At 40.3% G+C, this 16,413-nt stretch overlaps 2 protein-coding genes across 2 annotated transcripts; both read right to left on the reverse strand.

Annotated features, from left to right (window-relative positions):
• Positions 1–9,814: 9,814 nt before the first annotated feature.
• On the reverse strand, positions 9,815–10,789 carry LOC101734540 (olfactory receptor 1019-like). The gene has a single exon (XM_004918341.3). The coding sequence runs from the start codon at positions 10,787–10,789 to the stop codon at positions 9,815–9,817; it is 975 nt and encodes a 324-aa protein (XP_004918398.3).
• A 4,706-nt stretch (positions 10,790–15,495) lies between these two features.
• Positions 15,496–16,413, reverse strand: LOC100493565 (olfactory receptor 1009-like). The gene has a single exon (XM_002940764.3). It carries the CDS (start codon positions 16,411–16,413, stop codon positions 15,496–15,498), a length of 918 nt encoding a protein of 305 aa, XP_002940810.3.

Consider the following 16,413-nt stretch of genomic DNA (forward strand, 5'->3'; position numbering starts at 1 on the left):
GTACAGACGGAGCACTGGCAACCTTATTTCTCATTAAAAAATCACTTTATTGGTTTCCTTAAAATCATCACAGTCCCATAACACAGCTTGACGCGTTTTGTGGCTTAACGCCACTTCCTCAGAAGCTACCATGAAGCCCCACACCCATTGGTTACTTAAATACATATAGCGGTTCACACCCACTTAAATCATTAACCCTATAGGTACGAGGCCCATGGATCAAACCCTTGCGAACCATTCTATCCCATTAAAAGCCCAAAATCTGCCCACATAGTAGGTAATAACTAGCCACATAATGCGTTTGCCTAAAATGGGAAAAGTATATATCAACTCAAGTGGTTCAATCCATCACAAAAATATTATTCAATGACTGCATAAATGAAACCAAATAATATACAGAAAAAATAATATTATAAATATACAACAATAAAGATATAATTAATATAGAAAATTTACCAAAACCCACCTCCTACTAACCCATACTATAGTTTCAGAAATAACAAGAGACTTCCCATTCCCTATTCAAGCCTCCATACTGTTCAACAGTCCTAAGACGGTATATCCAATATACCTCTTTTTCGGACAGTTTCCTATCTAAATCCCCCTTTATAACATTGAATTTGGGTTTATCTATGACTTGAAAGGTAATCGAACTCCTACTCTCATGTCTCTCTATAATGTGTTTAGCAATAGCTGACCTTAGGTCATTCCTTTCTTCTTGAAGATGGCCTGTATCTGTTATTGATTTGATATCAACCCAAATGTTTTGCTTTGGGTTTTTTCTTTAGAATGATGATAATGATGATGCTTACTTAAGTGTTTGTGTTAGTTTCTTTATTTTATTTTGACTTCATGATGAAGATTATAAAGAACAGGAGAAAACATATTTATTCAGACTTCAAAGACTGTGTAATGCTCTTCTGAGAGCAGCTTTGAGTTCTTGGTTCCTCAAGCTGTAAACCAGGGGGTTGAGAAGTGGTGTAAAAACAGTGTAAAATACAGAAACCAGGCTTCTTTCTGAAACATGATAGTTAGTCATTGGGCGAAAGTAGTTAAAAAGAAGAGAACCATAATACATGAAGACCACTGTCAAATGGGAGGTGCACGTAGAGAAGGTCTTCTGCCTCATACTCTGCAGTCGGATACGTAGAACAGTGGTGAATATTCTTATGTAAGAGAAAAAAGTCATGGCCAAGGAACCCATTCCCAATACCCCACCTAGTAGAAAAATGATCAGAATGTTGATGGTGGTGTCAGTGCATGAGATTTGAAGCAACTGAGGAAGGTCACAAAAGTAACTTTCTACAATGTTTGAGCTGCAAAAACTCAACCTGAGCACACACAGAGTATGAACTAATGAATATCCAAGTGCCACAAATAATATTCCTGATACCATCTGGGCACATAGCCTTAAATGCATTATCTGCATGTAGTGAAGGGGGTAGCAAATTGCAATATATCGGTCGTAGGACATCACAGCCAACAAAAACATTTCACAGATGGCAAAATAAATAAAGAAAAACAACTGAGTTATACAAGCGGCCACGGAAATCACTCGTCTCTTTGTGTGGATATCAAAGAGCATCCGCGGGGCAGTGACTGAGGAGCAGCACATATCCAGGCAAGCAAGGCACCCAAGGAAGAAGTACATGGGGGTGTTAAGATGGGAATCCATGCAGATGGATAGAAGGATGATGAAGTTGCTTATCATAGTCATGAGGTAGGCAAGCAGCAATAACAGTAGGAGGGGAAGCTGAAGGCACTGAAGATCAGACAGTCCAGTGAGAACCAACATAGACAATAGTGTTTCATTTACCATGACTGACTATTGATTTTTACATAGCTAGGGGGTGTTATCAAACATTAGCACGAAAGCACAAAAAAAACTCTCAAAAACCAAGAATGCCAAGTAACAAAACAACCTTTTTTAAAAAGCCCAAATGAAAAAAACCATGGAAAGAATATGCATAAATCCTCTTTATCGTTGTAATTTTTGGACGCTTACAACTGAAGAAATCTGCTACAACCACAAAGCAGAAAAAAATCATTACAACTTAGAACAGCCTAGAACAGCTCCCCTTGACTTCTACATGACCACTACAGTGTTAAGATGGTGAAGTTTTGTATTAGTGTTCCAGTTCTAGTATTAGTAATTCTAGTCCTGGGTTTTACCCTTGATAAATAACACATTTGTCATCTGCTACAACCACAAAGCAGAAAAAGATCATTACAACTTAAAACAGCCTAGAACAGCTCCCCTTGACTCCTACATGACCACCACATTGTTAAGATGGTGACGTTTTGTATTAGTGTTCCAGTTCTAGTATTAGTAATTCTAGTCCTGGGTTTTACCCTTGATAAATAACACATTTGTCATCTGCTACAACCACAAAGCAAAAAAAGATCATTACAACTTAGAACAGCCTAGAACAGCTCCCCTTGACTTCTACATGACCACCACAGTGTTAAGATGGTGAAGTTTTGTTTTAGTGTTCCAGTTCTAGTATTAGTAATTCTAGTCCTGGGTTTTACCCTTGATAAATAACACATTTGTCATCTGCTACAACCACAAAGCAGAAAAAGATCATTACAACTTAGACCAGCCTAGAACAGCTCCCCTTGACTTCTACATGACCACCACAGTGTTAAGATGGTGATGTTTTGTATTAGTGTTCCAGTTCTAGTATTAGTAATTCTAGTCCTGGGTTTTACCCTTGATGAATAACTCATTTGTCATGGCCCCTAAGTGTACAGTATGACATACTCTCAAGGTAACACAGAGTATACCTCAGCACCACTGAAGCCCATTGATATCTAGAATTCATGGACCCAACATCAAAATCTTCAGAGGACCCCAGTTCTTTGGGAAGATGGTCTACATCACAAGAATATTAAAACTGTTCATGAGTAAGAAACCTATTAGAGCCTTATCCTTCTGAATACCCCATTAGCCTCTGGGCCTATAGTCAATATTGCCCCTAAAGCCCCTACTAGCACTCATACCTAAGAAAAAAGCAATGCATTGTAGAACGGAATTCATATGTGTTGTTTGTTCAGCCTTTCTATGGAAATGTCACAAACAAATGCTATGAGCTAATGAAATATTGCAATCTTGAAAAAGAACTCAAATCACAATGTAACTTACAAGTAACTCCCATTACTCCTTATAGCAACTAAGCTCAGGCAGCATATCCCAGACATACAGTAAATATACTTCTGTACAAGATCCCATGAGGCTAATTTGAAATGATTCATTTCCAAATGCAATGCAGTACAAAATGAAAAGTACATGACTAGTATTAATTAGTATATATTTTATATATATATATATATATATATATATAAAACATTGGTCTGGTATTTTTTTTTTTTTTAGTATTTTATTTTTTGCCTTTCAGCCTGACATGTAAAATGCTCCGACCCTAGCAACCAGAAAGCAGATTAAAACCAAAATTGGTACTATTATTCATTTTAGACCCTCGCCTATTTCTCTTAAGGTCCCCATACACGGGCCAATTCTAGCTGCCGATATTGCAGTCCCTTAGACCGATTCGGCAGCTAATCGGCCTGTGTATGGGCACTACCGACGGGCCTGCCCAACCGACATCTGGCCTGAAATTGGCCAGATATCGATCAGGCAGGTTAAAAAAAATGTAGTCGGATCGGGGACGACATCGGCTCATTGATGCGGTCCCTGAACCGACTTTGCCTATTACCTTCGTTCTAATTCGATCATTTGGCCCCAGGGCCAAATGACCGAATTAGCCTGAATTCGCCCGATATCACCCACTCGTAAGTGGGGGATTTCAGGAGAAGATCCGATCGCTTGGTGACCTCGCCAAGCGAGCGGATCTTAATGTGTATGGGCACCTTTATATTCATTCCACCAACTGCATGGTTGCTAGTGTAAGTGAACTCTACCAAACAGATAACTTTCTGAAGTTCGGAAGTGGACAACACAAAGTCCAATTATTACAAAATATTGCTTTTGACTGTAACTGAGTATGTAAAACTGTTTGCTAAGAGTCCCTCTGCTGACTCCTTGAGACTCCACCAGGTTGAGCCGCCATCTTTTACAGTCTCCAAAGCCTACTAAGCTGAATGCAACTCTTATTTGGCCCAACAGAGAAGAGTTGCATTATGTCACATAAGAGACAGATAGACAGAAACATTAGATGCATTTTTTCTCACAATATATATATTTTTTAATAAAATCTGATGTAACAAGGGTTTTCCATATAAAGAAGTCTTTTGGCCAATTTTTGACTACATTTTCCCTTATTCTCTGCAAAGATGTATAATTCATTGATCTTTGGAGGGTTGATTTAACAGCTCTGCTCATTAGATTTATTGAAAGCCCCTATCCACAAAACAGCTAATGTTGTATTATTACACTGTAAATAACTTCTCATGGACTGTCCCATTATCCTATTAATCTACACTCTGGCCCTACGTCCTACAAAGTATTTCTTCTTCCATCTCTCAACCTCTCCTCTATCAAGTCTTGCTACCTCTGACCTCATATTTGCCAAGGTCCTCTACTGGGCTACTAGATAGTGTTTTTCCTTCCACCTCTCAACCCTTTCAACCTCTCCTCTATTAAGGTCTTGCTACATCTGTCCTCATATTTGCCAAGGGCCTCTACTGGGCTACTAGAATATGTTTGTGAGAACAGTGTTATCATTTACACCACTCTTGCTGTGTGCTATGGGCCTTAAAACAACAGAAAGGGCAAAGAAGAAGGGAGAAGAATGTGCTGATATTTACCTGATCGCTGCACACCACAGTCACACATAGACTGATTTAAAAGCCCAAGCACAAGAGCTAATAACTTAATATATTAAGATGGTAGTTCTAGCCCTATTCTCCTTAGATCTAGGATTTTGAATCACTATAACTACAGAACTGAAGGCTCTCTTTTGAAAAACAGATGAGGAAATGTCCTCATTGTTAATCATTGCCTGTCCCTGGAATTCCTGACTTGGGGTTTTGGTTGAATAAAAACAAGATTTAGTACCAAATAAAGCCCCTGTAAGCTAAGAGGGTGCATAGAGGCCCCTAATAGCCAATCACAGCCCTTATTTGGCTCCTCCATGAACTTTTAGGGTGCTTGTGTTGCTCTCCAAGTCTTTTTACATTTGACTGTGGCTCACGAGTAAGAAAGGTTGGGAACCCCTGCCTTACAGAACAGACACTGCTTTGATTAAGTCTGTAAAGGTATGAGTTGGAGAAGATGCTCCCCATCCAGGTCTAGACATACCCTGTGTAAGGTGAGAATGTTCTGTTGAACCAGGTGCAGTTTCCCTTATAAAGGGATAGGAGAGCCTCTTTGGACTCCACAGAATGTTGGAGGGTTCAGCTGAAAATGGAAGAGTTTGGACTAACAGGTGTGTTATAGTTAACCTTGTAGTTAGCTCAGGCTAGTTAGTAGACCAGTCAGAGTCACCACTAAAAGTAGGAGGAGGGTTATTACTGCAGTGGTTACATTCCCAGTAAGGAAATTCAAGCAGACAGGCTTCGGTTGAAGAGAATTCCCTTGGGAGAGTCTTCTACTCTTGGATTGGATACTTGTGTGTGAGTACTAGAGCTGACTGCAGCTACTACTCTGTCTGTATCTGTAACATCAGAAATGTTTGTAGATCTGTTGTGACCTGTTTAGGAATGAGTTCCAGCAATAAAGAAACTAAGGGGCCCATTTACTGAACAATTTTGAGATAATTTCATATTTTTTCATTAAAATTCCATGACTTTTTTGTGGTTTCGGTTAAAAAAACCACGAAAAAAATCGTATTTTGTGCTAAGACTACGAACATTTCGGAATTCGTTAAAGCTTTGGTTACACTTTCATCCGGACTATCTTTTCGCCAGGTTTGATCTGTCGACAACCATTGAGTCCTATGGAAGGCTTCCAAAGCCAGACATGGAAGGCATCAAAGCCATGAAGGTTTTCTTTTTGGCACAAAAATTCGTGAACGCAATTGCGATATTTTCTAACGTCCGATAAAAGCATTTTTGTGACATTTTAGATCAGAAAATATTGTGGCTAATACAATTTTTTACCATATCGTATATGTGCCCCTAATTGTTGTTATAAGGCCTACTGGCACTCTGTGAAGAGTGTTAGAGACAATCATTATTTAACCCCCTTTCCTCCAACACTAAATTCCTTATTGGCCTATATTTGATTGTTGTACATCGAGTACATCAGTACCAGTATGGTATTTAAAACAAAAAAAAATGCATGTCTGGTATCCCAGCAAATACATATTAGGGATTAGAGATGTAGCGAAATGTTTGCCGGTGAACTAATTCGCACGAACATCGGGGGTTCGCAAGTTCGCGAACTTTTCGCGTATGTTCGCAGTTTGGGTTCGCGTGGCGTTTTTCCGCTGTGTTTTTTCTCGGCCTAAAAACGCCGCACAAGCCACACATGGCGTTTTTCAGCAAATCCCGTTTCCATGGTGCTAATAGTGCGAAATAGCAAAAAATGCTGCGTATTTCCGCTAGGTCTGCCAGCTGCCTTTGCGGTTTTACGCAACGCTGTGTCAACAAAGTATTTTTCAGAGAAATTTTTGCCCTTGATCCGCCTCCTGCATGCCCCTGTCCAGGTCGTGGCACCCTTTAAACAACTTTAAAATCAGTTTTCTGGCCAGAAATGGCTTTTCTAGGTTTTAAAGTTCGCCTTCCCATTGAAGTCTATGGGGTTTGCAAAGTTCGAGAACTTTCGCACTTTTTGGCGTTTTTTTTTGAGGTTCGCTACATCCTTATTAGGGATGCACCGAATCCAGGATTCGCGTGCGCGCGCACAACGCGCGGCCCTTTAAATCTTTTTGCCTTGTGCGCATGCACGCTCGCATCCGGCGTTCTGCGCATGCGCGTCTACGCTCGGCACGCGCATATCACGTCACGATGGCGCCAAATTCAAATATTTAAGGCGCTTCTAGCTTGAAATCCTTGCCCAACGTAGGTTCTGCTTCCTGTGAGTTCCTGGGTGTGTTTCTCTTGTGTTCCTGCCATGTTTGACCTTAGCCTGTACCCGACCTTCTCTTGTTTGCTGCCTGTATTGACCTTGCCTGTTCCTGACTATTCTTGCCTGCTGCCTGGACCGACCATTGCCTGACCGACTATTCTACTGGATCCTGACTCTCTACTGCATTGCCCGATCGTTGCTGACCCCGGCCCGTCCTGACTACACTAAGGGGCACATTTACTAATCCACGAACGTCCGAAAATCGTCCGAATGCGTTTTTTTCGTAATGATCGGTACTTTGCGACTTTTCCGCAAATTGTCGCTACTTTTTCGAGCTCTCAATACGAAAGTTGCGACAATTCACGAAGTCGTAATGGCTATGAAAAAGTTGCGACAATTCACGAAAGTTATAATGGCAATGAAAAAGTCGCGACAATTCTCCAAAGGCATAATGGCAATGAAAAAGTCGCGACAATTCACGAAATTTCGTACCGGTTCCGAAAAAGTCGCGACAATTTATGGGAAAGTCGTAACAGCGACAAAAAAAAACGCAAAAAATACGAAAAAGTCGCAAAATGTTCATTTTCCAATCTGAATTTTTCTCATTCGGATTAGTGGATTAGTAAATCAGCCCCTAAGTGTTCCCCATCTTCCTGTCATACGATTGGTTCCTGTGCCTGCTCAGAACTCTCTCCATGGGTCTCTCACAACAAGTCCTGGCGGCATCCGAGTAGGGAAGGGCTCCTCCCGACGTGAAAGGCGGCGGTTATAGGCAGAAGCGTGAGCCGAGACCGGACCCTTGGAGTCTGTTCTGAGTTTGGGATACTGATCGTGACACTTTAGCACTGAAATTTGGAGAAAGAAAGCTCATATTCTACCAACAGCATTTTATTTCAGACTCAATATATAGATGGAACTGCCGTATGCATCTGGGGCAAACAATTCCCAATCCATCACAATTCATTTCAATGGAGAAAAGGTGTATTTTGTGTCACGGGCTTCAATCATCATACAGTACCTACAGGATACCCCTCTGCTTCCCAACTTTTCCCATATATTTGTATGATTATCATATATACACTATGGGGCTGATTTACTAATCCACGAATCCGAATCCCGAATGGGAAAAAATCGGATTGGAAACGAACATTTTGCGACGTTTTCGTATTTTTTGCGATTTTTTTTCGTCAAATTTTCGTCAAATTTTCGTGAATTGTCACGACTTTTTCGTAGCCGTTGCGAATTGTCGCAACTTTTTCGTATTGAGCACTAGTAAACGGCGGGCAAACCTTTACGATTTTTTCGTGATGGCTACAAAAAAGTTGCGACAATTTACGAAAAAGTTGCCGCAGCGACGAAAAAAATCGCAAAAAATACAAAAACGTCGCAAAATGTTAGTTTCCAATCCGATTTTTTCCCATTCAGGATTCGGATTCGTGAATCAGCCCCATAGTGTATATATGATAATCATACAAATATATGGGAAAAGTTGGGAAGCAGAGGGGTATCCTGTAGGTACTGTATGATGATTGAAGCCCGTGAAAAAATCGATCCGTACGTGGATTAGTAAATCGGCCCCTATGTCCATATAGATCATAAGAAAATAATGGCATAAAAAACATTTATACTGCCCTCGGACACCATATGGCTTTAGGCCACCGTTTCAGGGTAGGGTATTCAACAATGTGAGGGTGAAGACACACTGGGCTACTAGTAGCAGCTACTTTTTCATGGCTACTAAACTACAGAAAATCCCCTGCCATAGACAATACTGAGAATTGCCTCTACTATAACATATAGAGACAGTTATCAGTAAATAACCAGCATTGTCTGTTTTAGTAGCCACGACAAGTAGCTGCTACTAGTAGCTCCATGTGTCTTCACCTAAGAGCCTTTAGTAGAGCTGTCAAGTTTAAACTTAAGATGGCCAGAGGATGCCGCAGCACGCACGTGGGCAAAAATTGTCGCTGAAGAGCAGAGCTTGGTATGAGAGCAGTGGCCTGTACCAAGTACCAGGATCAGCAGAAACAGGTTCAGTCTTACAATAGTAGTTCATCGAGGAGGATACACTGTATGAACACCACTAGGCTAGGCCAAGTGGTAAAATCAGAAATTCTAGGAAGGAAGGTTTCAAAAGAGCATGGTGCTAATCCTTTTAGCTTCTAACATGGGTTAATGGCAAAATGTTTTTGAATTTACACCTTCTGCCGGAAGGAGGATCCTTAAACCATTAAACAGTTCACAACTGAGACTCTTCCTCAAAAATGTGCAACTAAATGTTTCCAGCTAGCTTGTGTTGCATCGTAGGAAGCCAATTTTGTGAGCTGTTCTTCTGAAGGCTTCTTTAAGATCCTTGTTTCTCAGGCTATAGATGATTGGATTCAGTATAGGGGTAACAACGGTGTAGACAACAGATACAAGTCGATCTTCAGAAAAACCATTGCGGGGAGTTGGGCGGAGATAAGTAAAAATGAGGGTACCATAGAATACAAAGACAACTGTCAAGTGAGACGCACAGGTGGAGAAGGCTTTCAATTTACCTCTCCAGGTTTTGATCTTATTAATGGTGCGAAATATATGGATATAGGGGACAAATGTTATCCCTAGAGCACTGGAACCCATAAATATGCCAACCAGGAACATTACCAGGACATTAACGAAAGTGTTTGTACAGGAAAGTGCAAATAACTGTGAGAGTATGGAGCTAATCATTTTAGCTTCTAACATGGATTCATGGCAAAATGTTTTTGAATTTACACCTTCTGCCGGAAGGAGGGTCCTTAAACCATTAAACAGTTCACAACTGAGACTCTTCCTCAAAAATGTGCAACTAAATGTTTCCAGCTAGCTTGTGTTGTATCTTAGGAAGCCAATTTTGCGAGCAGTTCTTCTGAAGGCTTCTTTAAGATCCTTGTTTCTCAGGCTGTAGATGATTGGATTCAGTATAGGGGTAACAACGGTGTAGACAACAGATACAAGTCGATCTTCAGAAAAACCATTGCGGGGAGTTGGGCGGAGATAAGTAAAAATGAGGGTACCATAGAATACAAAGACAACTGTCAAGTGAGACGCACAGGTGGAGAAGGCTTTCAATTTACCTCGCCAGGTTTTGATCTTTTTAATGGTTCGAAATATATGGATATAGGGGACAAATGTTATCCCTAGAGCACCGGAACCCATAAATATGCCAACCAGAAACATTACCAGGACATTAACGAAGGTGTTTGTACAGGAAAGTGCAAATAACTGTGGGAGGTCACAAAAGAAACCCTGGATTAGGTTTGGTCCACAGAAAGTCAACCTAAGTGTACAAAGGGTGTGTATTAATGAAGTAAGAAACCCACCAGCCCAAGCTACTGACACCATCATGGCACAGAATTTAGGGTGCATTATTTGAATATAATGCAGTGGGTGGCAAATGGCTACATATCTGTCATAAGACATGGCAGCCAACAAGTACAGTTCAATACAAATAAATGAGAAGAAGAAGAAGAATTGGGTGATACAGACAGGGAGGGTGATTGTCTTGGTTTTTGAGAAGAAATCGCTGAGCATTCGGGGAGACGTAACGGTGGAATAAAAGATATCCAGTCCTGCTAGGTTGCTCAGGAACATGTACATAGGGGTATGGAGGTGAGAATCGGTACAGATCATGAGGAGAATCAGAAGGTTCCCAACTAATGTCATCAGATAGATAAGAAGGAATAATACAAACAACGGAAGACCAGCACTTGGGACATTGGACAACCCAAGAAAAATAAACTCAAATGGCGTTGTGTGGTTTCCTAGCATCATTTGGCTCTTGTGGATCCCATACATTACAGGGTGCTGCGAAAGGTGAATAACCTCAGTTTGTCTGCACTGTTTGCTTGGTTACTGAGGAAAAATGGAAACAAGGTAAAGTAGCTTAAAGTATAATAAAGTACCACCTACTGAAAAATATAGGGATATTGTAAGTCACCGAGGAGTACAATGATCATATCAAAGCAAAAGGCCAAACTGTATATTATAACATTATAACTGACTAGCTGTGTAAAGTCAATGGGTATTTTTTTTTTGGCAAATTTTTGCTGCAAATCCATGGCTATCACTAATTACAGCAAATGATGAGGTCCAAGTGGCACAGTGCTACAACATGATCTGGTTTTAGAGAAGGAACCTAAAGAAGACTGAGACCTTTCCTTGTTTGTACTGTAGGTTCTGCCTGCACTGCTCTTCTTTTCCTGATTATTCTTCCTCATTTTGAACTTAGTGGGGGGGGGGTCATTTATAAAATTTGCGGCCCTCGGTTGCCTATATTTTATTTTTTTTATTGAAACTCTGTGGAAGTGACGTCACGCGCACAAGGTAGGAGGATATTTAGGTCTGGTATCTAGGGCAGCATCGGACAGTGTCGGACTGGCTTACCAGGAAAATTCCTGGTGGACCCAGTTGTCAATGGGCCATCATGCCTCTAACTATTAAGCCTATTTCATGCTCATTCCCTATTTCTGTATGGGAACAAGGAAGCTTGATAGATGGAAAAACAGAGTATAGTATGTAGAGAAAAGAGACTGGGATAATAAAGGGTTCGAGGGAGGAGAGGAGGAATTAAAGTTTGGAGAGTGGGCCCATCTCAGTCCAACACTGGCACTGGACCTAAATATACCCTTGCCAAGGGCCACTTAAGAGATACACCTTACATGGAGTCAGGGGCATAAATGTGAAAAAAAAAAATTCCAGGGCCCCTCTGTGATTCTGGGGTGGGGGGGGGGGGGCTTGAGTGACCTGGAATTTTACTACCATCAAACAAAATTGCAGGTGACTACAGATTAAGCATTTGGCCCCTTGCACCCTCCTGTGGAAGTGGGGTCTGCTTTCTCTGTAGTTACACCATTTGCAAGGAGTTGGACATTATCCAGCATGCAATTCTTTGCTGTGCACTAATAAGGTTGAACTGTAGGGTAATAAGACGGCTGTTTCATTTTAGTTAGTAGTTAGTATTAGTGGTTGTATATATAGTGTATGTATGTGAGTGTATAGATTGGTAGGTGTGGGCTAGGTGTGCTGGGTTTACTTGGAAGGGTTGAACTTGATGGACTCTGGTCTTTTTTCAACCCTATGTAACTATGTAAGTCACCAGACTGAAAATTGGGCCACAAGAAGTCCAATAAAATTCAGTTATACAGAATATATAGATATTGTTTCTATTAGCAAACTGATTGGACTGCCTTTTCTACTATCACTGGCTCCTCATAGAGGTTTCTAATTTCCTCTTCCTCCTCTATATATTTATATATTTCTATTACGGGGACGGTGCACCTTTAAGAGAACTTTAAGTATGTTATAGAATGGATCATTCTAAGCAACTTTTCCATTGGTCTTCATTATTTTTTTTATATAGTTTTTGAATTATTCGCCTTCTTCTTCTGACTCTTTCCAGCTTTCAAATGGGGGTCACTGACCCCGGCAGCCATAAAGCAACAATTTTATTGTTACTATTAGTTTTATTACTTACCTTTCTAGTCAGGGCCTCTCCTATTCTTTTTTTCAAGTCAATGCTTTGTTGCTGGGGTAATTTGGACCCTAGCAACCAGATAGCTGCTGAAAGTCCTAACTGGAGGGTGGCTACAGAAAAATCTAAATTATTAAAAAACAATGATAATAAAAAAATGAAGACCAATTGCAAATTGCCTCAGAATATCACTCTACATCATTCTAAAAGTTAAGTCAAAGGCAAACAAATATAACTTCGGATATAGACATGAAATATGATAGCATTGTTTTCAATGGACTTACTCAGATGTTTTATAAATGTAACTTACCTCTTCTTATAGTTTCTAAATAGAAATATTTTTGAGATGCCATTGTTACTTGCTGAATATATTCATTAAAAGAGAATTCGCAGGGAAAACAGTACAGAGTCCTGTAAAGGTAATGTGATCTGTGCCAAAAGCAACATCTCCGTCAGTTGTCTGAATAGCAGCTATTAAAGCCTCTCCGTGTATTACCCCTGGGGCTTGTTAAGGGCAGAACGTTAGCGCCGTTAGATATCTACTGCCAATTAAGCTTTATAATTATTCATCCAGGAGCCTTTAGTTGTCCTAGTAATAGTGGATTGGGGACTTACAGGGAGTCTGCCATGATTTGGGGGCATTTTTTATTTCTAAATGACACTGGTTACATAGAAAATAATTCCTTTTGCCATTTATAATGTTATTTTTGAACCAACAAATGTATTTGTAGCTGTAATATTGGTGTGTAGGCGCCATCTCAGTGCATTGTGCCTGAGTCTGAGCTTTCAGCCAGCGCTACACATTAGAACTGCTTTCAGCTAACTTATTGTTTCTCCTACTCCCATGTAACTGGGGGAGTCCCAAGCCGGACTTGGATTTCTTACTATTGAGTGCTATTCTGATACCTACTGGGAGCTGCTATCTTGTTCCCTTCCCATTGTTCTGCTGATCGGCTGCTGGGAGTGAGGGGCGGGATATCACTCCAACTTGCAGCGCAGCAGTAAAGTGTGCCTGAGTCTGAGCTTTCAGAAGGAGCCAGCGCTACACATTAGAACTGCTTTCAGCTAACCTATTGTTTCTCCTACTCCCATGTAACTGGAGGAGTCCCAAGCCGGACTTGGATTTCTTACTATTGAGTGCTATTCTGATACCTACTGGGAGCTGCTATCTTGCTCCCTTCCCATTGTTCTGCTGATTGGCTGCTGGGGGTGCTCCATAAATAAGCACATTTTGCATCTCTTAGTGCCCAGTGGTTTATTAAATGACCCCTCTTATCTTTTGAACATAACATCGGTTAGACAAAGAAGTTTTACTCAGAAAATAAGGTCCAAAAACACCTCATTTTCTAAATCTGTGACTGGTTGGCATATTGTCCCCTTTGTTTTGTTAAGTTTAAATGGCAGTAAGAAATCTTAAGAAACCATTAAGAAATCAAATATATTAACAATATATATATATATGAGGGATATTTCCAGTACTTTCCTTGGGTGGCCCCATTGATGACTGTTGCTTTCAGGTTGACTTACATTTGAAGAGCTGTTATTTTATATGCAAAGCTATGGGGGGCATTTACTAACTTTTGTATTTCTTCACAATTCCTGTTTGTTTTCTTGCACTAAAACTCGAATTTTTCACAGAAAAAAATATATTTTCGCCATTCATTATGCGTTAAAAATCCGAAAAGAGAAACACGACACGTCTAAAAGATGTTGAGGTCATATGGAAACTCTCCAAGGCAAGTTGTAACAATCTTTATTTTTTTTATATATTCTCCAGAAAGACCCCTTATCCGGAAAACCCCAGGGCCCGAGCATTCTGGATAACAGGTCCCATACCTGTACAGGTATAGGACCTGTTATTCAAAATGCTCGGGACCAAGTGTATTCCGGATAAGGGGTCTTTCAATAATTTGGATCTCCTTAAGTCTACTAAAAAATCAATAAAACATTAACTAAACCCAATAGGGCTGTTCTGCCCTCAATAAGGGGTAATTATATCTTAGTTGGGATCAAGTACAGGTACTGTTTTATTATTACAGAGAAAAGGGAATCATTTAACCATTAAATAAACCCAATAGGGCTGTTCTGCCCCAATAAGGGGTAATTATATCTTAGTTGGGATCAAGTACAGGTACTGTTTTATTATTACAGAGAAAAGGGAATCATTTAACCATGAAATAAACCCAATTGGGCTGTTCTGCCCCAATAAGGGGTAATTATATCTTAGTTGGGATCAAGTACAGGTACTGTTTTATTATTACAGAGAAAAGGGAATCATTTAACCATTAAATAAACCCAATAGGGCTGTTCTGCCCCCAATAAGGGGTAATTATATATTAGTTGGGATCAAGTACAGGTACTGTTTTATTATTACAGAGAAAAAGGAAATCATTTTTAAAATTCTGAATTGATTAAAATGGAGTCTATGGGAGACGGGCTTTCCGTAATTTGGAGCTTTCTGGATAACAGGTTTCCGGATAAATGATCCGATACCTGTACCAGTTTAAACAAAAACCTCTTCCCAACTTTTAATATCCTTCTTAAGGACTAGGGTCCAAAACTGCACTGCATACTCATGTGAGTTCTTATCAGGCATCTATAAAGAGTTACATGATGCTCGATCCTTTGAATTAACTCTCCCTTGTACACAAGAATGTACTTAGCTTTAGCAGAAACTGATTGGCACTGCCTAGAGCAGCGGTTCTCAACCTGTGGGTCGGGACCCCTTTGGGGGTGGAACGACCCTTTCACAGGGGTTGCCTAAGACTAAAGGAAAACACATATTTCCGATGGGCTTAGGAATAATTTTATGGTTGGGGGTCACCACAACATGAGGAACTGTATTAAAGGGACGGGGCATTAGGAAGGTTGAGAACCACTGGCCTAGAGTTATTACTTGAAGATAAACCCAAATCTTTCTCCATTTAGGCAGCACCAACAGCATTACATTTATTATACCAATACGTCCATTATAACCAGTAATGATAATAGAAATGTTCAACAAAGTGTTGCATTTATTTACTTGTTTTTATCAAACATATTTTTTCTTTATCCTTCCTAAAGCACTTTGGATCTCCCCATTTCTCAGGCTGTAGATTATGGGATTTAGTAAGGGCAGAATTGCTGCATACACAACCGCCACCACTATGTCTGCATCAAAATATCTTGAGTGTGGGTGAAGGTACGCAAAGCACAGGGTTCCATAGAAAATACAAACCACGGTAAGGTGGGACGTACAGGTGGAGAAGGCTTTAAGTTTGATGTTTTTTGTCTGGATCCTGTGGACTGTGTAGAAAATGTAGACATATGGCAAGAAAGTGGTGAAGAAAGCACAAAATGATATTATACCTCCCAACACAAACAGTAGGAGCATGTTGAGGGACGTATCTGTACATGAAAGGGTCAACAACTGGGGAAGGTCACAAAAAAAATTATGGATGGTGCTTGGACCACAAAATGTCAACCTCAATGTGAATAGTATTTCCATTAAAGAGTAGCTTGACCCTAATGCCCATACAACAGTAATCAGCTGGGTACATCTTTTCCAACTCATAATATGTAAGTAATGCAGAGGCTGACAAACAGCAACATATCTGTCATAGGACATCACAGCCAGAAGGTAGCACTCACATCTAGCAAAGCACATGAAGAAAAAAGCTTGGGTCAAGCAAGAGCTATAGGATATGGTCTTCTTCTCAGAGTAGAAGTCCAAGAGCATTCGTGGGCAAGTAACTTGGGAATAGCAGATGTCCACGCCAGCCAGGTGTCCAAGAAATAAGTGCATTGGGGTGTGTAGATGGTTATCAGTAAAAATAAGAACCACAATCAAAAGATTCCCACAAAGGGTCATAAAATAAACAAGGAGAAACATAACAAAGACCTGGTGTTTAAGCTCTGGGAGGTAAGAGAGTCCTAGCAGTGTGAATTCAGATACAGTTTGATTTTCCAT

This window comes from Xenopus tropicalis, chromosome 9, assembly GCF_000004195.4.
Source record: "Xenopus tropicalis strain Nigerian chromosome 9, UCB_Xtro_10.0, whole genome shotgun sequence".
In the NCBI taxonomy this organism is placed as follows: domain Eukaryota; kingdom Metazoa; phylum Chordata; class Amphibia; order Anura; family Pipidae; genus Xenopus; species Xenopus tropicalis.